Source organism: Crocodylus siamensis, chromosome 2, assembly GCF_052110815.1.
Source record: "Crocodylus siamensis isolate JL-2025a chromosome 2, ASM5211081v1, whole genome shotgun sequence".
Classification (NCBI taxonomy): Eukaryota; Metazoa; Chordata; order Crocodylia; family Crocodylidae; genus Crocodylus; species Crocodylus siamensis.
Genome location: NC_143396.1, coordinates 171,371,340 through 171,396,298, shown reverse-complemented (window position 1 = coordinate 171,396,298; position 24,959 = coordinate 171,371,340). Strand labels below are relative to the sequence as shown.

At 45.7% G+C, this 24,959-nt stretch overlaps 1 protein-coding gene across 1 annotated transcript in view; it reads left to right on the top strand.

The window, feature by feature from the left end:
• The window catches only part of LOC149871305 (acyl-CoA (8-3)-desaturase-like), a 38,229-nt gene extending 31,329 nt beyond the window's left edge, over nucleotides 1-6,900 (top strand). Inside the window, exons 7-12 of the mRNA XM_090032287.1 lie at nucleotides 511-584; nucleotides 1,138-1,235; nucleotides 1,716-1,812; nucleotides 2,500-2,579; nucleotides 3,037-3,162; nucleotides 4,773-6,900. Coding sequence (XP_089888413.1) covers nucleotides 511-584; nucleotides 1,138-1,235; nucleotides 1,716-1,812; nucleotides 2,500-2,579; nucleotides 3,037-3,162; nucleotides 4,773-4,824 — 527 coding nt within the window. The 3' untranslated portion in view covers nucleotides 4,825-6,900. The remainder of the gene's footprint in view (nucleotides 1-510; nucleotides 585-1,137; nucleotides 1,236-1,715; nucleotides 1,813-2,499; nucleotides 2,580-3,036; nucleotides 3,163-4,772) is intronic.
• The last annotated feature ends 18,059 nt before the right edge of the window (nucleotides 6,901-24,959 follow it).

Genomic DNA, 24,959 nt, shown 5'->3' with positions numbered 1-24,959 from the left:
TGTTAATTGAACATTTTTGTGGCTGTCACCCCGCTCAGAGTGAAAGGCACAATCCTCTCCAGGGAAGACCAGAGGGGGTAGGATTGGGTTGCCAAGACTTGGAAGAGGGTTTCCCGCAATACAGCCCTCCCTCCCAAAACCCCATCACAGGACAGGAATGTGGGGGGGGAGCCTGTAGAAGGAAGCCACAGCTTCCATGTTTCTCCAGCTCTTGACTGCATGTTCCTGGGGCAGCAACTGCCCTCTCCCTCACTGCCCCACTCAGAGGAGGGTTGAAGCAAGGACACCTGGGTTCTTAGCCATACCCTTGCTCACCAACCCCTTTAGCAGCAAGGCAGAGCTGTGTAGGTTAGAAGCCATATTCACCCTTAATGTGCAACTGCTCACAGTATGTCCTAACTTTAATATTGTATAATATTTATAGATTTAGTATTTCCTAAGGGTAATGTGTAACAAAATTCTATGACACACTGTATTTCATGTTTCAATATTTTTTGTTTCCTTTTCCAGTTTTTCCAGTTTTAGTGATTCTACTATTTCAGGGATATTCTTTGTACTTCATAGTCCAACGCAAAATGTGGAGGGTAAGTATACTCAGCATTACTCATAGATGGTTGCAAACAGGAAGCTGTAGTACTCTCCTAATTGCACAGGTTTCTAGAGTAGGGCACTTACTAGTTTATAATGGCAAATGAGAGTTACAGCACATGGATAGTAATGCCTTTTCAGAGCTTAAATTCATGTTGCTGTGAGGTGTTGTAAGAGAACTATAGTGCAGAGTGTACAGTGGGGTTATACAAAGAATTTCTGCGCCTGAATCCTGATAGACCAGGGTAGTGGAGGGAAGCCAGGGGAATGAACTTTTATGAACCTTCTGGTATGAAATTTCTCAGGCTGTGCTTTGTTATGTGAGCTAGGAAAGCTACAGTACATTAACTATTCATGCCAGTCAGGGAAATTTCTCAGACTGAATCCTTGCTGATGGGGAGATGGAGCGAATATTCAAGGGATGGATACCAAGTGAACGTTACATACTAGAATTTGAGATTTTACTTCTTCCATTGTTGGATGATGGAGGAGCACTGTGGTGTTATAAGCTGGTTTTCTGAATAATATTATTTTTCTTTCTCTCTCCAGGAGCTAGCTTGGACTCTGGCCTATTATATCCGATTATTTTTTGCCTTTGAGCCATTGCTGGGAATTAAGGGTCTCCTGGGTTTCTTCCTGCTATTCAAGTAAACCTTATCCCATTCACCATTCTCCTTGCCTATTGATATTCACACATGACCAATTAAATTGCTTTTTTTCTCTCTAATTCCAGCCCTCCCTGTTGCCTCTGGCCACCCTTTCCCACCCATACCCATCATTGTTTTTTACATGTTAAGAGTAAAAATGTTGTTTTTCAAATGTTGCCACCATTTTTATAGGAACTTTCTCACTTGACTACTCATTGTTTGGAATGCGGGGAGGAAATTTTATATACTCATTGACTTTAGTTGGTCTGAGGGACTTTTACTGAAAAATTGCTAGGTTAAACAGAAGCATTTTACCAGTCATTTGGTTTAGGGATTGCAGGTCTGTTTGACTGAAGAACGATTGGTTTAGGCAAATTGGCCAGTTACCTCTAAGGCCTTGTGTGGGTGCATTTTATAGGTGGTAGTTTGACTTGGTGAATTTCAAGCTAGACAATGACTGCTCTGTCTGTGTTATTACAGGCTCTTGGAGAGTACCTTGTTTACCTGGATTTCCCAGTCGAACCATATCGCAATGCACATAGATTATGATAACAACATGGACTGGTTTTCTACACAGGTAACGTAATCTCCCCTAACAGGAGTTGTAGGCTTTGGGTGTGAATTATACTTACTGAAATTTTAAAGTGGGCATGAAGGCCAACAGGGAATCCACTGGGGGCAGGGGATGCTATTTAGAGAGCTGGTTTTTGATTTATTATATGGAAGGTAGGGAATAAATCCTTTATTGCCTGGAGTTGACATTGAGACTGCATTGTAAATATCAGAATCAGAACAATGTGATGTGAGAACAAGGTGTGGCTGATATAGTCACACCTCATGACATTGTCTCTGGACAGGGGGCCCTTATACTATCCTCTCTTCCAACTTCTTTGACCTTGTAGCTATTCCTGATCAATGGGAGGTGTAAGGGGAGTCCTGTATCGAAGAGTGGGAGAGCAAATCTATGCCAGTCTAGCTGAGAAGGCCATATAACTTGCCATAGCTGAATGAAGAACTGATTAAAACAGTAACTGTTCCATATTAAAGCATGCCAATTACATATTAAAGCATGCCATTCTCATTCATAGATAGTGTGACTGTTCTGAGGCAACTACACGAGAGTATATGACCTGCAGGCAACCATGCTCTCAGCTTGGAGGAAAATGGGGTTGAGGGGATGGCACAAATTCTCCCATCTACAAAATAGGTTAGAAATTAAGCATTCAAAATGCCGTATTTATCTCACTCTATTTTCTTGTCCCAGCTCCAGGCAACATGCAATGTGGACCAGTCTCTGTTCAATGACTGGTTAACTGGACACTTGAACTTCCAAATAGAGCACCAGTGAGTACAGTTGCAAAGGTCTCCCACACACATATGGGGAGCCTGCTCTGATGCATGGGAAATCCAGCATGTCGGAGCAGACTCAACTAATCGAGTCTGCTGAGGTACAGAAATAGACGCTCTCCGGCAGCCTCACAGGTCACTTGTATCAGTGTTGCCGTGCATCTCTGCACTGACAAAATGACACCAGTGCACTTTGAAATAAAACACTTCCAATGAGCTTTAGCTCAAAGTGCCCCACTACTGCTTTCTCAGTGCAGGGACATGTAGTGATGCTGATCCACATGACATGCAGGGGCTTTTAATTAGTGTGGCTTGATAATTAAAGTGCTGTGCCAGAAACACCTATAAAAATGCCCCACGGGAGGAGAGGAAGTTCTTAGGGGGCAGTAGAGACAATATATCCGGCAGAAAAAGGAGAAGAATGGTCTTACTAAAACTGTCTCTTGCCTTGTAGCCTATTCCCCACAATGCCTCGACACAACTATTGGAAGGTGGCTCCATTAGTGAAGTCTTTGTGTGCCAAACATGGTATTGAGTACCAGAGCAAACCCCTGCTTTCTAGCTTTGCAGATATTTTACAGTAAGTATCATCAAGCAAATTATCCCCTTAGTTACCAACAAGATAGGGACATTTATTGGGAAAGAGGGATGTAAGAAAGCAGGCAGAATTAGGAACGAAGATGAATTTTGACTAGGTTACTCAGGCCTATGAATTTTTCTTCTAAATCATAGCTTTTATTCTAGTGCCCTAAAAAGCCAGATCCAGATAGGTAAACTGGAGCCATATCCTAGGGGCCAGATGAGTATCTTCAAATGATTCTGTTCTATTCCACTGTAGTGGGAAATCATCAAGGTGTCTGCTTTTATGACATATCTTCATCTTAGCCTTGAGATTTATAACAAAATACACTGAGGAGGAAGATCCATCATCTTTTGCTTTAATGGCTTGTCATGGACTCAAGCAAGATGGAATAAATTGGCTGCTAGGTACCTAAATGCTGCTTTTAGTGATTTAATTAAGTGATTTAAGTCCATAAGCTGGATCTTACCAGTCACATAAACTCAATTGGCACCTAAATTAATTCAGTGCTTCCATTTTGTACTGAAGACACCTGTAGATGCCTAAAGTTAGGCTTCTGTGCATAACCGAAAGTGCCTGAGTCTGAGACCTAGGTACCCAACTCCCACCTAAGCTCTTAAGTGACCCAGAATGTACTGGGGTGGCTCCTCTAGTCTATCCAGGTCCCTGGCAGGATCCAAAGTGCTCTGAAATTGCCTTGTGCCTTTTTCCAGACTTAAGGTTTAGAGGGTGGGGGGCAGAGTAGGGAGCTGCAGGTCCAGCCCCTGGTCCCATAGACCTGGCAGCTGGGACCCCTGCTTGCAGATATGGGGGGAAGGCCAGGGGGCTGCATGTCATGAGTGATGGGCACCAACAGGGGTGGTGGATATGGGTGGGGAATGATGGGCACCTGGGAGGAGTGTGTGGGGGGGTGAGAGGTGGGAGTCTGGGGTCATGCTGAGGAAATGGGGTCATGCTGAGAAATTGGGGTCATAAATGGAGTCAGGCTGAGGAAAAGTTGGGGAAGCACTAAGGTATGCCAGTATGTAATTGCATATGTGCCCCATCAGTATAGAACCTACTGGACATGCTCAGTCTCCACATGCTTACACATCTGTAGTGCAGAAGGAAGGCCAGAAGTGATCAGTTGCACAGCTCAAAAACTGATTTAGGCATACAAAGGAAAACAGAATTCCACCATAAGTGGTTCAACTCATAAGTAAACCTAGGAGACCTAGCTGCTCAGAAATTCCAAGACTAAGACATGTCCTTTCTTCTGTTTGCCAGAGTATCTGCCCAGAGTGCAAAACGCTGGGAGATTAATTTTTATTGCCTTATCTTCCCTATTTATTTTGGGAGGGGGGGAGTATTTTCAGACAATAGTGAACTATTATTACTTCATTTGCTTCTGCCCCTCTGATTCTGAAGTGAAAGGGCACTCACTTCTGCCTTGTCTTCTTCGTGCACTATGGTGCAAGCACCACTTTGGAGGATGAATGATGTCTTAGCCCACGAACCCTTATCCTGCCAGAGCTGAAGTGTGGAAAGACTTTCTGTCCAATATTTTTCCTCTGATTTATGTTCTGTTATCATTTCCGACTAATCACGCTCCCACTATTTCCTTTCTGCAGCTCCCTGAAGGATTCAGGGGACCTCTGGCTCGATGCCTATTCACATGGATAAGAAAAAGTAGCTTCTATGGAGAAACCATATTTGATTGCCATGAATGTGAGAAATCAGTAGAGGAGAAGCAGATTTAGGCTGATATGTAGGCCTCTTTTTAAGGTGGTGGTTATGGTGAGCTTAATTCCAGTGGGAGTGTAAGGTATTTTACCTATCCTGGTCTTGGGTACAAGGGTGGTATGAGTGTATGAATCCACTGGGTGTCTGTCATTCCATGGTAAATCATACTTTAGCAATGGCAATAGCTTCTCTGCTGACATTTCTATGTTGTATGCATAGGAGTGAGACATATTTAGTTATTCCCTGTGTAAAACAGTTAAGAAGTTAACTACAACAAGACATTTTATGGGAAAAGACATAAAGGAAGAGGTAGAAACTGAAGAGACAGAGAAAAAAGTAGGTGTTGAGAAAGATGAAGAGGAGCTTTTTAAGGCTAGTTTTAACCTGACAACTGTATACTAAATATACAAACCCAAAGGTGGGTACAAGATCCTATGGTGTGGACATGACCCTAGAGAGGCCACAATGGATAAATTCAGGTGCAAAGTCGTAATGGTCAAACCCTAGTTTTAGCCAACATGTGAGCATTATTAGTCATGGGACCAGACAGGATTATATAAGATTAGAGATATTGTCATGTCTAGCGAGCCATTTATGAGTGTACTTTTGTGACCATGTGTGTAAAACAGGTGTAAGCACCTGGATCTCAGATTATACTGGAAAATGCAAAGGATGACTAAAGAGTTTGCTTTTGCTTTGCCTGTAGTCAAATCTAGTTGAATGAAAAAGTTAATGAAAAAATTACTGATATTTTTTGGGCTTGGGGAAATATACTTTATCCACAGGGAATTCCATTTCCATTATTGTAACAGTTAAAATGTCCCTGCATATTTTGTTTAGGAGATGACTTACAAAATTCAGAAACAAATTTATACCATTGCGTTTCCATTCTTATTCTATCAAAAGGTCAAGAGTAGACAGATGTCCCTGACACCTTGATCCTGTGCTCCTGTGATTGTTCATGTGGTATAGCCTAAAAAGTGAATCCAAAGGTTGCAGTCTGTCTCCCTGACTTTTGTTAGAGAAAGAAAAGAGTTGCTAGCTCAAACATGGTGTCTGATCAATAAATGGGGTTGAATCATTTCTATCCAAAATGGCCAGTGTAACAGATTCAAAGCCCTCAGGACAGCACACCTGTCAGCAGGGATCAAACTTGCACCATTCTTCCCCAGAACCACAATCCTAGGCACTACCTGAACTAAGAGAGACTCTTAGCTGTAGCTAATGGCACACTTCAGATTCTATCCAGTAAGGAGAGAACAATGATCTACACATATAGCAGTCAGCATATTATACCTGATTGGTTCTTGGGTTACACGCTTCTGAGAGGGAAACCCCACACCATTCACTCAAAAGGAATGATAGGTCGAGCTTTGGATTGTCCATTGATATATTATTGCCATAATATATGAAGAAACATACTATCCTTCCCCCCAGCAGAGACCTAGAATGAATTTAAAAATCATACATTTGATACATTTGATGTATCATACATGATACATTTGTGGGAAATAATCATACAATGTAGTATGTAATATTTGTCATTCTTACTATATGTAACTTCTATTAACAATAAATAACAGTCTTGGTTTCTGTAAGTTTAATGCAACTGTCTGTCTCTTGCAAGGTAGTTCTTATTCCAGTGTTTTTCAACCAGGGTGCCACAGCACCCTGGGGAAACATGAGATACTCTCAAGCGTGCCACAGAGTGCCATACAATGTTTTCACACTTAACAGGGCTAATGTGATTCACAAGGTAAAAAATGATTCATAATATAAAGATATGAATCAATAGTGTTAAAAACATTTTGACCTGTTATGACCTTTCTGAGTTCTTTGCAATAGAAGAATTGTGCTATTATTTTTCCATAGTTGCTTTTGAAGATTTCCAGGGTTGGAGATTGCACAGCTTCTCTAGGTAGCCTGTTCTAATGCTTGACCGTCCACATAGAAACTGTCTCCTGATCTCCAGCCTAAATTACCTCTGCTGCAGCCTGAGGCCATTGCTTCTAGTTCTGTCCCCTTATTAACAGCATTATGAGATGTAAATTTCATTTAAACAGCCTCACGGCAAATAAGTTTAGTACTGAAATAAACTAGTATTTTAGCCTTAAGAGAACTTGAATTAAAATAGACATCGGAACCAGACAGAAAGTGTTCTTTCTGTAAAAACCCAACTAGATCTGGAGCATCACTCCTGAAATACCAGTAGTAATGTGCTCAGAAAAATGAAGGGATCTGTAAAAAACAGGGGCCAGGGCTATTCCTTGAAAGGATTGGAGATTTACTGGTACGTACAAAGGTATACCTATTTTCATCTCAATGTAAAAGCTTCCCTTACAAACCCATTCGTCACACTGATTTCAAGTCTACAAATGTTTCAAAACAGGCTCATATCCTGCATTTTATAAGACTAAAGTGGTATATGCTAGCAAACCAAATCTATTTGGTGGAGTCTATTGATCCCAATAGGCTACAGCATTTCTTGGAGGTCAGAAAGGTTTTTCAATGGCTGGAGTTGAACTTATTCATTTATATATTATCCTTTATAAACTAGGAAGACTTAAACACCCATTTTTCTCTGCCTATCTAATTTTCCCTTTGAGCTCACAGTCCACCTACATATGTGGAAGATAAATTGTAATGAGCCATAAAGCCATTGTCTGTATCAAGTCCATGGTTTTCAATATGCAGCAAAGTTATGAATTTTTGCTCCAAGGTCTATCTTTTAAAGGTATTGCACAGGTTTCCTTCAAAGGCTTGGGCAAGATATATATTCCTTCAGTCCCTTCAGGACATCCTAGTCCTTCCAGGCTATAGTGGTCTTTTTTCCACCATGACCTTTCTGTTCTCTTGGTCCTGGTTTTGGACACCCTAGTCTCCCTAGACTTCCCAGATCATATAGGTCATCCAATCTTTCTAGACCATGTACCATAAGTCACAAGGGACCAAATGAGACATCCATTTCTCCCAGACCATCTAGGTCCTCATCACTTGGCACATGTTGAGGATACTTGGCCTACTCCTTCCTCAAACATACCTGTGATGTTAGGGACTGCTGTGCTAAGGAAACCTTTGTCCATCTTGTCATGCTTAGTTCTGGATTTAGGAACCTACTCCAACCCTTTCCCTAGTGAAATCTCTGGGTATACATCTGCCTGGTATTCCAAGGTGATCATTCCTCCATCCATCAGATCCTCTTGGCCCCTGGACTTCTTACACTATACAAAACCAACAATGATGACTGGACACAAAGAAAAAGTGGATGCTAACAATGACTGAGATAATAATGGATGGGCAAAGAACACATCCCAACACAATGGTGATCAGTAAAGAAGCAACAGCTAGGTGTGTCTTTTACAATGTTCACCAACATTTATTTGGGGGTGGGGAGCATATCTTGTATTACCTAATCATTTTCTGAAATAATCATCTTTAAAATAAATCCTGTGAACTAATCCCACTCAAAAACAAACAAACAAAGAGTTTTAAATACAGATTAGCAGAAAACTGCATCTGACTAAATTAAATGTAGCCACGTATCCTGCTCCTAGGGCTTTGGCACCACTGTGTGGTTATTTCCTGCTCACTTGCAAAAATATTTATTTCAAACTTAGGCACCTTTGAAAGAAAATAACTGCAAGTTGGCTTCCCATAACATACTGAGTATTATGCAAAAAAGGTTAATTGCTCCCCCCCACCTCTCCTTTGAATTACATTTGCTGCTTATTGAAACTGTATTATTACTCAGGAATCAAATATGGAATCTTCACAGAATCATTACTGTTGTGGTTGTGAAATGTCACAGGACTTAAATATTATTATTTTACATTTTTCAAAGGCACAAATGGCACTTATTTTTATGTGCCTAGTTGCTGTTGACTTTTATTACTACTAATCAATAAAGATATAAAAACCTAAATTCTTACATTATTTTGCCATACTGATAAGCTTTGTATCATTTTCTGAGCTAGTTTTCCAGTTTGTGGATATGAAGTTGGTATGTACCCTGAGAACTGGCACATTTATAATTGTTCATTTTCTGGAGTGCAGCTGCTTATTAGGAGTCATTAGAAATATGGCAAACAAAAAAGTAATTGATTATAATATATTACTAGCCTCTATGCTTTAGAATTATCAGGCTATACATTCTATATAGTAGCAGATTCAAAGAAAGAAAATAACCTGAGTGAAACATTTCATAATCGGGTGCAGTTAAGGAAATCATTTTTATGAAAGGACGAAAAGGTAGAGCCACATGTTCAGCAAAACATCAAAAAAATTCTGTGATGTGACTTTATGAAATACCACAATTTGGATGTTTTTCACCCTAATCACTGTGAGATAGTAATCTCCAGGAAAATAAAAGGATAAAAAATATTATTCAATACCAATTTAGAAATATACAAAACTACTATTTCCAGAATAACAAGCAAAGAAAAGAGGAACTTACTCTGCATTATCCTTCTCCACGCTGAAACACTAAGAGCCCGTTCCATTGCTGCAGATAACGAGAATGATTGTACATTCATTAAATGCCTTGGACTCTTCCTGATAATAATAATAATGGAATTCAGTTGTTCCAAGTCATTCAAGTACGGCTCATTACATATGGAAAGCCCTCACTATATGAAGATGCATAAAGTCTGACACATATACATCTCAGCCTAACATGCACCAACAAGCTTGTAATCATGCTTATAGTCTCTGTAGCTCCTGACTTCCCTCACCAGGCTTTAGAAAGAATAACACAGAAGTTTTAACTTGGTAATTTTCCCAAAGTCTCATGTGCTTACATAGTTTGATTATTCGTCATGCATTATATTTAGAAGCCATGCTTTGCTCTGCTCTATTTTTTATTATTCAGTATTACACCCAGGAAATTAGGATGTGTAGGGAAGGCTGAGGAGGATGTTTCATAGGTGTCCTTTATATTCCCTATTCCATGTGGCCATTGTCCATCATAGTGCCCCTTAGTGCAAGTTAAGGCAGCCTGAAGATCACCTGCAACACCTCTGAGGGAGTTTTTGACAGCAAGGGATCTCTGGGTCATTAGAGATCCTAAGTCAGGCTGCCAATTCTGGAAGTAGTGACAGACACCTGTGAAGGAGCCCCTGAGGCAGCTCTACACCACTGAAATGATCCCTCTGCATAGAAATGACACTGTTCTCTAGGCTACTTCCTCTAGGCTTAGAACTACTTTTTGCTCAATGAATCACAGTCAGGAAAATATTTTATATTCCTTATGACTTCAGGTATTTCAAAGAATGGTTCACATACTAGAGGATTATTCTCATTACTGAAAATCAGCTGTCACCAGTACACCTGCAAGCACTGTCTCTATGGGTCCTTCTACACATTACATTTATGTCAAGATTAACTTGTTAGTCACAGCATAAATGGCAAGGATGTTACATATGTACCCAATTTAAGGTGCCATAAAATGGTAAACCAACCATTAAAAGTGTTATACATATAATGTAGAACATTGTTATGGTGGATTTGCATGGCACCTTAAATTGCAGGTGTGTTATATTTGTGGCTGCCCCAGGCCTGGGGCCAACAATCAGCTGATTGTTGACACAAGCTCCCAGGGCAGCCCTGGTTCTTCTGGGCTTGGGGATGCCCTGCCCTACCAGGTTAAACTGAGAAGTTTAACCTGCTGCATCCAAACTTCCCTGCATGGGGAATGATGCTCTTGGAGGGAGGACTCAAAAAGCTTCTGTCACCAGGGATTTTAAACCTAGTACTCCACAGCAAGTTTAGCTGCCTGGCATGGGGGATCAGAGGCTTCTGCAGTGGGGAGCCAAAGGGGAAACTCGGAAAGTGGACCGGAAGTACTTCTGGTCCATTTCTGGGTCCACTGATGAGCATGAAGCAAGCCCCTGCTGCGGTCCTGTGGGATGCTCCATCCGCCCACCATCACAGCATTCATGAGCAGCCTAGTACCTTGAGGTATGTAGAAAAAACATTTAAAGCTGTGTCTATGTCTGAATCATTGAATCTTTCTAAATCTCTGATTCAGTTCAGAGACATTAAAGGGTCTCCTGATTCGATTCAGATTTGGAGATTTGGCCACCAAATTGGGCCAAATCTCCACTGAATCAAATCAGCGACCGAAGCTTCACACAGCTCTACAAACAGCTCCTCAAGGCATGCCCAGGACACTCTCAGAAGGGGCACACATGGAATGCAGGGCAGACACAGGGGGTGGGGAGGCTGGCCTCAGGCCACCTCTCTGGAGAGATCCCCTGTGGGGAGTGCGGGGTCCAGATCCCTGTCCCAGTCAGCTGGGAGCCCCTCACTCCCTAAGCCTAGACACCATAGTCCTGGCAGCAATGGAGGAGACCATCTAGCCTGGAGGAGGAGAATGGTGGGAGGGATGGTTTTGGAGCTGCAGCAGCAGGTGCTAACAGGAGCCAGGCCTGTCTCAGCCTGGGAAATGGGCAAGTACCCAGTGGCCCACCTGCCCCTGGAGAGTGAGCAAGGGGTTTGGGCTGAGGTGCAGCAGTGTTTCCACTGGCTAGGTCCCTCTGCCCCAGCACCCACCCCAGGTCTCTCTTCAGCCAGTTCCCCTGTTTGGGCCCTGCCCTGCTGCTCATGCCAGGTCCATGCAGCCCTGGAGCAGGAGCTGCCTGCAGCAGGTCAGCACCAACCATGCATGGGCCCTGCTGGTCCAGGACACTAGGTGCAGGAGGGGCAGCCACCCTTCACCCACTGGCCTCACTGTGGAGTGTGCACCTACAGTGGTGCAGCCAGAGGCTGGCGTGCAAAGCCCTGTCCCCAGGCTCTGCCCCCTAAGTGCCCTCACCCCACTGTCCCCTATCCCAAGGGGCATACAGAGCACACTGTATATAATCTGAACAGTGAAGAGGGTGTTCTATTGGTAGTGAGTGGGGTGGCTGGTGGATGGGCGCAGTAGGTCAGGGGGGATGGGGGAGAGGGGAGTGGCTCTGTGGTTCAGGAGGGGGTGGGAGATGGGGCCTGCTCTTGAGGTGGAAAGGGGGAAGGGCTCTTTTGTTGTGGAGGAAGGAGCTCTGTTGTTGGGGAGGGAGTGGGGAAAGGGTCTGTGTTTGTGGAGGGGAATAAAGTCATTTTCTGAAACTGTCCACAATGATCATGGTGCTGGGGGTGCACAGTGGGGCTGGAGCCTGTGGCCAGATGTCCAGGTGGCCTACAGTGGAGAGTGCAGGAGGTGGTGCTCCAATAGCACCGTCACACCCAGTGCCCTCACTCCCACTGGTGGGTGTGCAGCTTGCCCAGGGCCTTGGTGGAGGGGTGGGCCATTGCTCCTACTGCAGCTGGCACTCCTAGTGCTAGGTTTTCACTGCCCACTGCTCTTCCTTTGCCCAGACCTCATGTAAGAGCTCCCCCCAGGTCTCACAGATGTTATGCAGCACACAGGCTGTGGTGATGACCCAGGGGATATTAGCCTCTGTGACCTTGAGGCAGGTGGTGAAGGGTGCACCAGTATCCCTTCAGGTAGCAGGCACCTTTTGAAGTATGCCTGGCAGGGATCCAGCTGGCTGGTGTAGGGCCACATGAGCCAGGGGAGGAGTGGGAAGTCAAGGTGCCTGATGAGGAGGGTGGGACCACCACTGAGCCCAGCTGGAGGTCTGGCACCCCAGAACAAGGCACCTGCTCACCACCAGAGCAAGCAGTTTGGAACTGCAGAAGATGCTGGCATCATGGGCACTGACCATCCAGCCAGCACTCATACTGATGAAGGTACTGCAGTGGTCAATCATGGCCTACAGCATGACAGAGTGAAAGTCCTGCCAGCGGTAGTAGGGGTGGTCACCACAGCGTGGGCAGGTCATGGGGATGTCGACCTCATCCAGGGCCCTAATGGACTGGTGGCAACCAAGGGTGTAGAACCCCTCCACCACCTCCAGGGGGTCATGCACCAGGAGCACAGTAGTGGCTTCTCATTCCAGGTGCAGGCAGAGCTGCTTGAGGAGCTCCTGGAAGGTGTCTCAGGTCATCCAGAATGACTCCAGTCACTGCTCATGATCCCAGGTGTGCTGGACAATGTGCAGCCACCAGTTCTGGCTGGCCAGGTGGGCCTACACATAGTGAGGCTGGAGCCCCAGCAGCTTATGGACAGCACCAGTGGCAACATCTACTTGTGTATATAGGTACCTCTGCTGAGGTATGGGCAGCATCGCGTCTTCCTTTTCTTACAGATAGGCACTATATTTTCTCAGTTCCAGTTATTCAGTGCCATGGCATATCTAGAATTTTGAAAGGAGAGCAGGGGGTAGGGGTGCAGTGTAGCAAGGTTCTCTAACCCCTTCTACTTGGAGAAAAGGAAGTCAGCATCAAAGAGTTGCAATCAGGCAGGCAGCTGAACAAGGGTCAGCTGCAGAATGCTGTGCAGCCAGGGGAAGCCATAGATAGGAGTTAAAGTTGGGGGACTCTTGGCTGAACAGGGAAATCCAGGAAAGCCTAGGGGCAAAAAAAAAGGTGTATAGGCTGTGAAAGCTGCTGCCAAATCTCCAAATCAGCCAGGTCAGGCCCATCCCCTGTCCTTTCCCAGTCTGGCAATGCCTGCCCCAACTCCCAGTTCTTGTTAAAAAAAAAGTCCCAACTCAGAGGATGTTGCCAGGCAGGGAAGGGGGGGAGCAATCCTCTCTGCATGAGCCCCCCAACCCACCCCTTGCTTCCCCAGCCCCCCGTGTGTCCCGCCTGGGCCGGCTCCAGCCCTTTAAAAAAAAAAAAATTAAAATCCCTGGACTCATTGCTCCTGCTAGTAGGGGGCCATCCCCGCTTCCCCCACCACCATGTGGGGGGCTCTTCCACAGCCCTCCCAAAGCCCCGAGGCCCCTGCAGGAGTGGTGAGTCCCGGGGCTTTTCTTGTTTGTTTGTTTTCTTAAAGGGTCAGAGCTGACCTGGGTGGAGCACCCATGGAGGGGATAGAGGAGCCGGGTGTTGTCAGGGGGCTCATGCAGATCTCTCCATGCAGTGGGGGGGCAGTGGGGGGCAGCGGGCATTGGCGCCCTGCCTGACAGCACTGGGGCTTTTTTTAAAGTACTGAGTTGGAGCCAGTGGGGGCAGCTTGGGGGCTGGCAGGGGTCCCTGCATGGTCCCCTTCCCCCTCCCCCGCCCCACCTTCCCCGCCCCTAGTACTTCCTAGCTCATAGTGGCTGCAGCTCCCTGCTGCAGACACCGGGAACTACCCAAATCATCAAAGCTCTCTGAATCTTTTCCAAAGATTTGGAGAGCTTTGAATCAATTCGGACCTTTAAATTGGTCCCCTGATTCAACTTGGATTTGGAGATTTGGCCATCGAATCGGGTCAAATCTCCTCCAAATCAAATCAGCACCTGAAGCTTCACACAGCCCTAAAATATACATCTTTTTCAGACTCATAAAACAAAGTCAAGCCTTCTTGAGAATCTTGACAGTGCATACAATGCTTCACGCAAAGTTATTGCCACACCTGAGCTGATGTTTTTAATTAGTTAAAAACAATGTGCAGGGGTGTGAAATAGAAGCTACATTACCAGGAGCAGTTATGAGGCAGTAGAATTGCAAAAGAAAAAATAGCTTGATTAGTGGAAAATTAAGACCATTAAAAAAGAGAAAACGTTATTAACACCTGTAGAACAAAGAGTTTAAAAGGAATTGGGTACATCAGAACGAGCCATAAAGTGCTGCCTTAATAAAAACCCTGCTGCCACTGCTGTGGTTTGTTTTAAACTTTGAATGGACCAGGAACCAAAAGGAGGTGTGCACAACTGCACCCCCACTGAATCCATTCCTATTCAGTACCTTTTACCCAGGGATCTGGGTTTTCCGTTTCCCATGGAAAAACCAGAGAAAACTACAGATTTCCCATTTTTATCAGAGGAAACATGGATTTTCCCTTTTAGAAGAGAAACACATGGATTTCCCCCTTTTGCAAAGAGCACTGCAGGCTGGCTGAGTTCCAGCCTGCAAGAGCTGTTTTCATAAGGGGAGGGGAACCTCCCAACCCTGCCCAGAGGGGAGGGGAGAGGGGGAAGGGTAAGGCCTGACACTCACACTTACCAGAGGCTGCTTCAGGCTCACTCTTCTTGCTGGAGGTAAATGGGGCTTGGGGATTGTGGGACAGGGCTGGGGGGGGAAGCTGACTAGGTTCTGAGGTAGTGGGAAGGTTTGCAGCTGGCCAGGCACTGTGACTGGGAGGGGGTTTTCAGCCTCCCTGCTCCTGGCTGGGGTGCCCAAGCTGGCTGGGGGCAGGGGTGCAGGGAGATTTGCAGCTGGCCAGGAACTCCAGCTGGAAGCATGGGGGAGGGGTGTTGCAGCTTCCCATGCTTCCTCAGCCCCCAGCCAGCTTGGGCACTCTCTGGCTGGGAGAGGGAAGTTTGCAGCTGGCCAGACACTCCAGCGAGGAGCGGGGACACTGCAAACTCCACCTCCCCTAGCTAGAGTGCCCGGTCAGCTGCAAACCCTGGGTCTCAAATGCTGCACTCCCAGCTCTGCTGCCCTACCTGGGTCCTCCAGCATGCAGCGTGTGCAACTGGTGTGGCAGGGTACAGTGGGGTCACACATGAAAGCTGCCTGCCACTGCAAGCTCCGCACTGCCCTGGCCACACTTGCTCTGTGTGCATAGGAACAGTGTAGGGTTGTGCCCCTCACAGCTGCTCCCACCTACAAAGGAAGTGTGGCCAGGGCAGTGCAGAGTTTGCAGCAGCAGACAGCTTTCATGCATAGCCCCCATACACTGCTGCACTGGGTTGCATATGCTGTGGCTTGGAGGAGGGCAGCACGAGTCTGCAGTGCACACCCACCCTTCCCCCACCCTCCACACAGATCTGAGGGGCGCAGGTCCCCCCTGTCCCCCAGGAGTGCACACTGCCACTGGGAGATGGCCCCACCCAAACTTGCAGCAGTCAGGCAGCAGGGGGCAGCTGGCTTATGATCCTGCTATAGCAGCCACTGCCTTCCATTGGTGGCAGGGGGGCTGCAGACCTGGGTCCCTGTCCCTATAGCCCTAGCAGCTGGGGAGCAGGGGCCATGGGTGTGGGGCAAGGGGCACAAGCAGAGCTGGGGGGATGTGGGGAGAGAGTGAGGGACACCAGCAGAGCTGTGGGGGGGGGGGACTGTGGGGGGGTATTTAATTTTAACCACAGATTTTGGGACTTTTATCAAATAATTTGTAATTTTTTTATTACGGAAAACCAGGATCCCTGCTTATAACTGACCTCAACAAGTTTCCAAAGATGGTGGCCAATGGCTTTGAAATTACCTGAGCCAGTTCCTTCAGTATCCTAGGGTTCCCACCGTTCAGCTCTGTTAACTTGAAAACATCTAGTTTCTCTAACTAGTTTAGAGAAGCTAGGTTGTTTGTCATCTTCTTTATCTTTTCGTTCCTTATTTGCTAGTTGACTTGATTCATGAAGATGGAATTAAAAAAGCAATTTCATGCTTTAGCCTGCTGTGCATCATCTATAATTAGATTGCCTTCTTCACTCAGTAAGGGACCTACACTTTTTTTGATCTTTCCCTTACTTCTGACATACCTGTAGAATCCTATTTTTGTTTCCTTTTATGTAACCTTACCAGGCATATCTCAAATCACATCCTGGACTTCCTGATTTTTTTCCCCTGAATGCCTGTGAAATTCTCGCTAAACTTTGTATTATTTTGTGGGATTCCTTTCTGAGTTCAATATCATTGAAGAGATCTCCATTTTGCCAGGCTGGTCTCCTGTTGCATTTCACATTCTTTCAAAATATTGGGATAACTTGTTCCCATGTCCTAAATCTCACTTCCTGGCTCCAAAGTAAAGCCAGTTCTTCTGGACTCCTTTTCCCCTCAGAACTGCCTCTCAGGGGATCCTGCCTACCAGTCCCCTGGGTTTGTTAAAGTCCACTTTTATGAAGTATAGGTTCTTTATTCTGCTGGTCTCCTTCCATATTTCCCTTAGGATCTTGAACTCAGTCATTTAATGGGCACTATCATCAAAGTTACCTCTATGCTCAAGCACGTCCTCTTGTTTGTGAGACGCAAGTTGAGGGGAGCTTCTTCCCTAGTTGGCTTTTCCACCACCTGTTACCTCTAACACACTCCAAGAAATTGTTGGGCTGCCAAGTTTCCTTTGAGCAGATATCATAGTAATTAGAGTCCCCTATGAGAACAAGGTCTTGCATTTTGGAAACTTGTGTTTAAAGAACGCCTCATCTACCTTTTTCTCCTGGTTTGGTTGGCTATAGCAGGTGACCACTATGACATCCCCTCTGCTGCTCTCCCCTCTCACCTTTACCCAGAGGCTTTTAACAGACCTACTTCTCCCTTTGTATTGTGTCTCAGAGCATGTGTACATACTTTTGTATGTCTGGCAACACCTCTTCCTTTTTTCCCTTGTTTGTCCTTCCTGAACAAGTTATACTCATCTATGACAATCCAGTCATGTGAATCATCTAATCATATCATCATAATTTAGTGATTGTACTACAATCTCTAGTTTTTCCTCTTAATTGCCCTGCTTCTCCCATTAATATATAAACATTTCAGGTAACAAATTCATAGTTTCATAATTTCTAGGGTCGGAAGGGACCTGAGCAGATCATCTAGTCCGACCCCCTGCCATGGCAGGAAAGAGTACTGGAGTCAAACAACCCCAGCAAGATGTTCATCTAACCTCCTCTTAAAAAACCCCAGGGTAGGAGCCTGCACCACTTCTCTTGGAAGTTGGTTCCAGACCCTAGCCGCCCTGACCGTGAAGTAGTGCCTCCTGATATCTAACCTAAACCTACCCTCTGCCAGCTTGTGACCGTTATTCCTGGTCACTCCTGGCAGTGCTCGGGGGAACAGTGACTCCCCCAAAGCCTGCTGATCCCCCCTGACTAGTTTATAACAGGCCACTAGATCCCCCCTCAGCCTTCTCTTTTGGAGGCTGAACAGGTTCAGGTCCCGTAGCCTCTCCTCATAGGGCCTGCCCTGCTGTCCCCTGATCATGCGATTGGTCTCCTCCAGACCCTCTCCATGCTGTCCACATCCCTCTTGAAGTGTGGCGCCCAAAACTGGACGCAGTACTCCAACTGTGGCCTGACCAGTGCCGCATAGAGGGGGAGGATCACCTCTTTGGACCTGCTTGAGATGCATCTGTGGATGCATGCCAAGGTGCAGTTGGCCTTCCTAACTGCCTCCCCACACTGCCAACCCAGGTTCATCTTGGAGACAATTATGACTCCAAGGTCCTTTTCCGCCTCTGTGCTGACAAGAGGGGAGTTCCCCAACCTGTGGGTATGGCGCCGGTTGTTCCTCCCCAGGTGCATCACCTTGCACTTGTCTGTGTTGAATCCCATCCTATTCTCATCCGCCCACCCCTGTAACCCCTGTAGCCTGTCTAGGTCTGATTGTAGCCTGTTGCTTCCTTCTAGTGTGCCCACGTCCCCCCACATCTTAGTGTCATCAGCAAATTTAAACAGGGTACTTTTTACCCCCTCGTCCAAATCACTGATGAAGATGTTGAACAGTGCGGGCCCGAGGACCGAGCCCTGCAGAGCCCGACTGCCCACGTCCTTCCAGGTTGAGAAGGACCCATCCACTACCACCCTCTGAGTGTGGCCCTCCAGCCAGTTGGTGACCCATTTGACTGTGTGGGTGTCTACACCACAGCCCCCCAGTTTCTTAATGAGAACAGGGTGAGAGACAGTGTCAAAAGCCTTCCGGAAGTCCAGGAAGACTCGGTCGACTGCTACCCCTCCATCTAATGATCTGGTGATCTGATCGTAAAAGGCCACCAGGTTGGTCTGACAAGACCTGCCACTGATGAACCTGTGTTGGTTGCCCCTAAGCATGCAGTCCCCAGCTGGCCCCTCATGGATGTGTGCCAGAATAATTTTCTCTAACAACTTGCCTAGGATCAACGTAAGACTAACTGGCCTATAGTTTCCCGGGTCTCCTTCCTGCCTTTTTTGAAGATGGAAACCACGTTGGCCCTCTTCTAGTCCTCCAGCACCACTCCTGAACACCACAAGTGCTCGTAAAGCCGTGCCAGGGGTCCTGCAATGACCTCGGCCAATTCCTTTAGAACTCTAGGGTGGAGATTGTCCAGGCCCTCCAGAAGCTCCCTAACTAAATCCTCACTAACCCGTGGCCCAGGTGTGCCTCCCCCGGGGCCCGAGGGGGGCCCAGCAGGGAGGTAGCTGTTTTGGTCCCTAATTAGGAAGACGGAGGCAAAGAAATCGTTAAACATGTTAGCTTTGCCGTCTCGTGTGATGACCAAATTTCCCAACGCGTCCTGCAAGGGCCCCACATTACTCGGGACCTTCTTTTTACCCCCTATGTATTTAAAAAAGGACTTCTTATTGTCCTTAATCTGGGAAACTAGTCCCAGTTCCATCTCTGCCTTGGCCTTCCTAACTACCCCACTACATCCCTGAGAAACTGCAGAATAGTCCTCCCTGGTGATGACCCCTTCTTTCCATTGAGTGTAAGCCTCCTTTTTAGCAAGGAGACATTCCTGGATGCTTTTGGTGAGCCACGGAGGCTTGTGTGTTCTCCTGCTCCCTTTGATCCTGGTTGGGATTACCTTCCTTTGGGCTTGGAGGATCGTCTCCTTAAGGAGCGACCACTCTCCTTGGACACCTGGCTTCCCCCCGATCTGGGACCTCGGTGCTTCTCCAACTATCCTCCTTAGCTTGCTAAAGTTTGCCCTCCTAAAATCTAGGGCCGCTGTCTTACTGCGTGCCTTTGCCACCTTGCACTGGATGGTGAATTCCAGCAGGCGATGATCGCTGCCGCCCAGGTGGTTGAGCACCCACAGCCCCCTCACCAGGTCATCACCCATGGCCAGTACTAGGTCCAACAAGGCGTCTCCCCTTGTGGGGGTGTGCATCTCCTGAGTTAGATGGAGGTCCTGCACTCTGGCCAAGAACCTATGTGAGCGGTCAGACCTGGCTGACTGCTCTTTCCAGCAGATGTCTGGGAAGTTCAGGTCCCCCATGACTACCACATCCTTAGCCTTCACTGCCTCTGTGAGCTGACCCAAGAATTCCTGGTCAAGCTCTTCTCCCTGGTTGGGAGGTCTGTAGTAGACTCCCACCGTTAAGTCTCTTTCCCCTCGACTGCCTTGTACTCTAACCCAAAGCACTTCAGAGTGCCCCTCCCCTGACTCCTTGCTAATTGACGAGAATGTGTATTCCTCCTTAATGTAGAGTGCCATGGCCCCACCTCTCTTTCCTATCCTGTCCCTCCTGTACAGCCTATAGCCCTTGACATTCACCACCCAATCATGCGTTAAGTCCCACCACGTTTCCGTGATCCCCACTATGTCCGGGCTGGTGTCAGCCAGTAGGAAGGTGAGTTCCTCCCGCTTGTTACCCATACTATGAGTGTTTGTGTAGAGGCATTTGAGGCCTCCCGTGGATGTGTGCACTGACCCCCTAGTCCCAGCGTTACCCTGGCCCCTATCTCTTACCTGTTTATTCACTTCACTCATTGGTTTGGGCTGGGCTGTAGTTGTGGGTGCTGTTTGGTCTGGCAGTCTGATGTTTCCTCCGCCGTCATCTACCCCTTCCCCCGATGAGCCTAGTTTAAAGCCCGCTGGAGGAGGTCCGCCACCTAGAAGAGAACACACGCTTACCTTTAGGGGAAAGGTGGAGCCCGTCCCATCCTAGCATATCTCTCATCGTGATGTGCCGGTCATGGCTGAGGAAGCCAAAGCCCTCCTCGAAGCACCATTCCTGTAGCCGCCAGTTGGTCTCCGCGATGCACGTTTCATGCCGACTGCCTCGTCCACTCACTGGCAGGATAGAAGAGAAAACCACCTGTGCACACATCTCCTTCAGCACGCACCCCAGAGCTTGGTAGTCGTCCATCAGGCGATCAGTGTTGCTCCTGTACGCATCATTAGTGCCCACATGGACTAGGACCATGGGGTAATAATAATTGATTGTCCTACTTTCTCCCTGGGAACATTGCTAAGTCTTCCACTATTTCCTCTTTACTAGGCTTCTATCCAGGTTCCCTGGCTCTTTACTTATCCATAGGTTTCTGTGTCCATCCCCTAGTGAACCTAATTTAAAGCCCTCCTCACTAGATTTGAAAGACTATACATACAGATTCTCTTCCCCCTAATTGTCAGATGAACCCCATATCTTCCCAGTAGTCCCGCTTCTTGGAACACTACCCGATGGTCAAAGAGCCCAAAGCCCTGCTGGCATCACTGTCTATGCAACCACATGTTAAGCTTCAGGATGCCTCAGCTGCTACCCAGGTCTTTATCATTGAGCGGAAGAATCAATGAGAACACTACCTGGGACCCTGTCCCTTTCACCATTGCATCAGTTATATAACCAGCTTTGTTCTGCTCAAGGTTTTCCCCTGGCAGTATCATTAGTGTCTGCATGGATGAGTAGCATAGAATAGTAGTCAGAGGGCTGGATGAGTCTCAGCAACTTTTCTGTTGTGTCAGATCAGACGTTGACTTCTAGGAAGCAACAGACTTCCTGAGCCATCAGGTCAGGCTGGTACATTGATTCCTCTCTGCCCTGTATAAGAGAGTTGCCAACCATCACCACCTATCCCTTACTCTTGGTGGCAGTAGTCTTGATCCTCCCACCCACTGGGGTATATTCCTTCTTTTTTAATGCTAGCACTTCATACCTGTGTTTCACAGGTACACAGCTTCTGAACAGCTGCAGGTTCAGAGTAGGAGCCTCATCACCCTTCTGCAGCTTCCTTACTGATTTCTCACAAAATCCACCAGTAGACACCTCTCACACTGCAAACACTCTCACACCTGATTGTCTTCCACTTTGCAAACTTATCATCAAGGAAGAGTAAGGAAGTGACTAGGTAATCTCCCCCGGTGAACTCCCCAGTAAAACTCCCCTCTTTGGTGGCTTGCTTACTTCTCCCGGTGTCTTTGGGTCCTGTGTTGCTGGGTTCTAACTCTCAGACTAGGCAAGCCCTGCCTCCTAATTTATACTTCTGTCAGCTGCTGGGCTTTTCAGCTGAGAACTCCTCTTTGCTCAGTGAAACCTGAAAAATGGCATCTGGAGTGAACCTTCATCACCAAGCCCAAGATAAGCAGGTCTTCCACTCAGCAGCACTTACAAACCCTCTCCCAAGGTAACCAAGGCCTCCTACTCCTCTCACAAGTAGGAGTCCCAAACAAACTTACATAGACCAGGTTCCTGGGATGATTTAAAATGCTTGGCTCTACCATATACATGAGCACACCATTTAATTACAGATCTGTAAACTGGGGATTATAAATTATAAATATTTCCTTTTTTTTTTTTTTTAAAGAAAAAGGTTGGTTTCTTGCCCTCCGTCCTCCCAACTTGATCATTTAGATTGTAAGGACTGCAGTCTTTTTGGGTCAAAGTGCTTGTGTAGTGACTGGGACAATAAGGCCTCAGTTTTACTTGAAGCCTCTAGACACTACAAAAAACAATAATAATGTTAATAATAAAACCAAAGAACCCAGTAAGATTTTATTTTTGTTCATATAGTAACATAATTTTCACTGAATATGATTGGGGATTGCCAAGTGTGACCGAGGAGATGCACAAAAGAAAAGGTAGGGGAGATGGAGAAGTGGAACAAGGAACATCTAGCATTAGGTGTGCAGACGCAGATTTCAGAAAGGAAAATATTCTGTTGTTTAGTATAATTTGTACTAAGACAAATAAAAGCAAACTGCATTTTCTTTAGGTATTTTTACCTCATTTTCCAGTACGCATATGCTTGGATCTTACTATAAAAGAAAGTCTTGGGAAAAAAAAATTCCCATCTAGAGAGAATTTTAGAACATGTCTGTAGAATTAGTTTGGGAGCATTTTATACCTATATTAAGAAATATATTGTGCAGGTACTATATATTATTGTGTTATATAAAATACTTAGCATTACAAGATATATTTTATGGGCCAAATTATAATATTATTTACATTGAGTGATTCTTTATTCAGTAAACAGTCCTATTCATTCAAACAGGAATACCCATGGAGTAGAATTTTACTCAGTGTAAGTAGAAGTTCAATTCCTAGAGCTATATAATTATTCCAGATCTCATTTTAATGTATGGGAGAATGGGTTAAAGTTATCTGTTATTCCTAAGGTCTACAATAAATTAAAAGAGGCCATGTTTTAAAATAAGTATTTATGGGTTGAAACCCTGAAGAGTATCTACTGTCCAACATAAATGACAGATTTGAAATGCACCACCTTTGTGTGCATGCTTTATGATAAAGTCTTTAATTACATGATCACATGCTATTTTTCTTCACAGGATTCCTGCCTCAAACAGTTCATGTCATTTATCCACATACCTAGTGAAGATCAAATTATGATTTTCCTCTTAGATATTTATATGGTGTCCTTGCTGAAATACCTAAAAGTATTATAAAGGGTAAAGTGTTTCCTAGTTTTGGTCCCAATTTAACAGCTAAGCCCCTGATTTTCAAGAGCATTTAACTTTTTTTAATGCATTATAAGTTTGAATCACATCTCCAATTGATTTCCAGTTGCTGTTCTGAGCACTTACTATTTTGGCAAATCTGTTTTCATCTGTTTCATATTAGTCACCTAGGAAATAAGGACTACATAATGGACAACTAAACAGTTTGGTTTAAGTGAATTGCCCAGCATCACATAGGAATTCTATGTCAGAAAGAGGAATTAAATCCAGCTCTACATGGCAACATTCACTTTCTTTAACCTTCATATGTTCTCACGGGGTAATTTCCTACCCCAGGCGCATATTTTGTGCATCTTAAAGTTAATGAATTCTAAAAAAAATTATTTTTAGGACATTGTCACTGACACTTTGTCACAGTGCACAATATCCCCAGAGAACAGCCAGCTTACATGAATGGTTTGCTCTCTGTGGATGAAAAACTGCCAAAGTAACATTACCCCAGGCGTGAATGTATTTTTCCAGGGTAACTTGTTATCCCAATGTAATTTCTGTATAAATGACAGGCCTAGACTTGTTTGGCCCTTTTGGGCAGATGCATCTGAAAGCTCAGCATTCATTCACACCTCATTTATCTTCATTTCAGGTATCCATGATAACTAATGGATGGCCATCCTCCACTCTGCTTTTGCAGAAGATGTGGTAATCCCTTTTGCTAACCACTTAGTTTGCAGGCTGCAAGGTCATCAAAACACCCTGCTTTTTGCCAAAAATAACCTTCAAAAACCCCTTGTCACAACTGAATCCACCTCAGCTCTCTTTTTTCATGGCAAAACTTTGCCTCGCCTTCCCCTTTCCTAACATGCAAGCTAGTTTGCCCTGCCTTTGTTGGAAGTGAGGACAAGGAGCAAAGGGACAGCAGAGAAAAAATAGAACAACATCATACAGGAATACAGTATACACTATAGAGTCCCCTTCAAAGTTGACACACCCCATTCCCCTTTTACCTGCTCTCAATAAGCCCCTGCATGCGTGGTGTCCAAACAGCATCCATCTACATTTGGCTTGCCTGCAAAGGGTGGATGCTCATCTATGGCTTCTGTGCCCAGGAGGAGAAGGTGCTACATGCACTTCTATAGGGCAGGGAAGAATTGCTTCTGTGACAGCATAGGTGGGCAGGCTTGTCTTTGATTGTTATTTATATGCATTCAGCAGTAATCATTTTTTTCTTTTTTTTCTGCAGTCCAGGACGAGAAGGCAGTGCATATTCACTGCTAAAGCCTGTCTTGCACAGGTAACTGGGGATGACAGTGACACATTCACTGATGAAATCTTATCCCAAGGCAGTAAGGATTCTGACTTTTTTCCAGGCATGGGAGATTGTTCAAAGGAAGAAGACCATGTGTCTGTGATAACTTCATCAAGCTCAGATGAGGAGGAGTTAGTGCCAACACTTCCAGTAGGAAAGGGAAGTGATGCCAACACTTCCAGTAGGAAAGGGAAGAGGACCAGCCCAGGGCTGCCATGGAAGACTGAGGATAGTTACAGCAGGACATGGAGCAGAACCACTGCCATCACCCCCAGAAAACATTGCAGATGATGACACCTTTAGAAGAAGGAATGGCAGAGTGTGGGGAAAAAAGTCCACAGCTCATACTTCATTGGAGAACAGCCAAGGACATAGTCCATGAACATGCTGGGCCAACAAGAGAAAGTA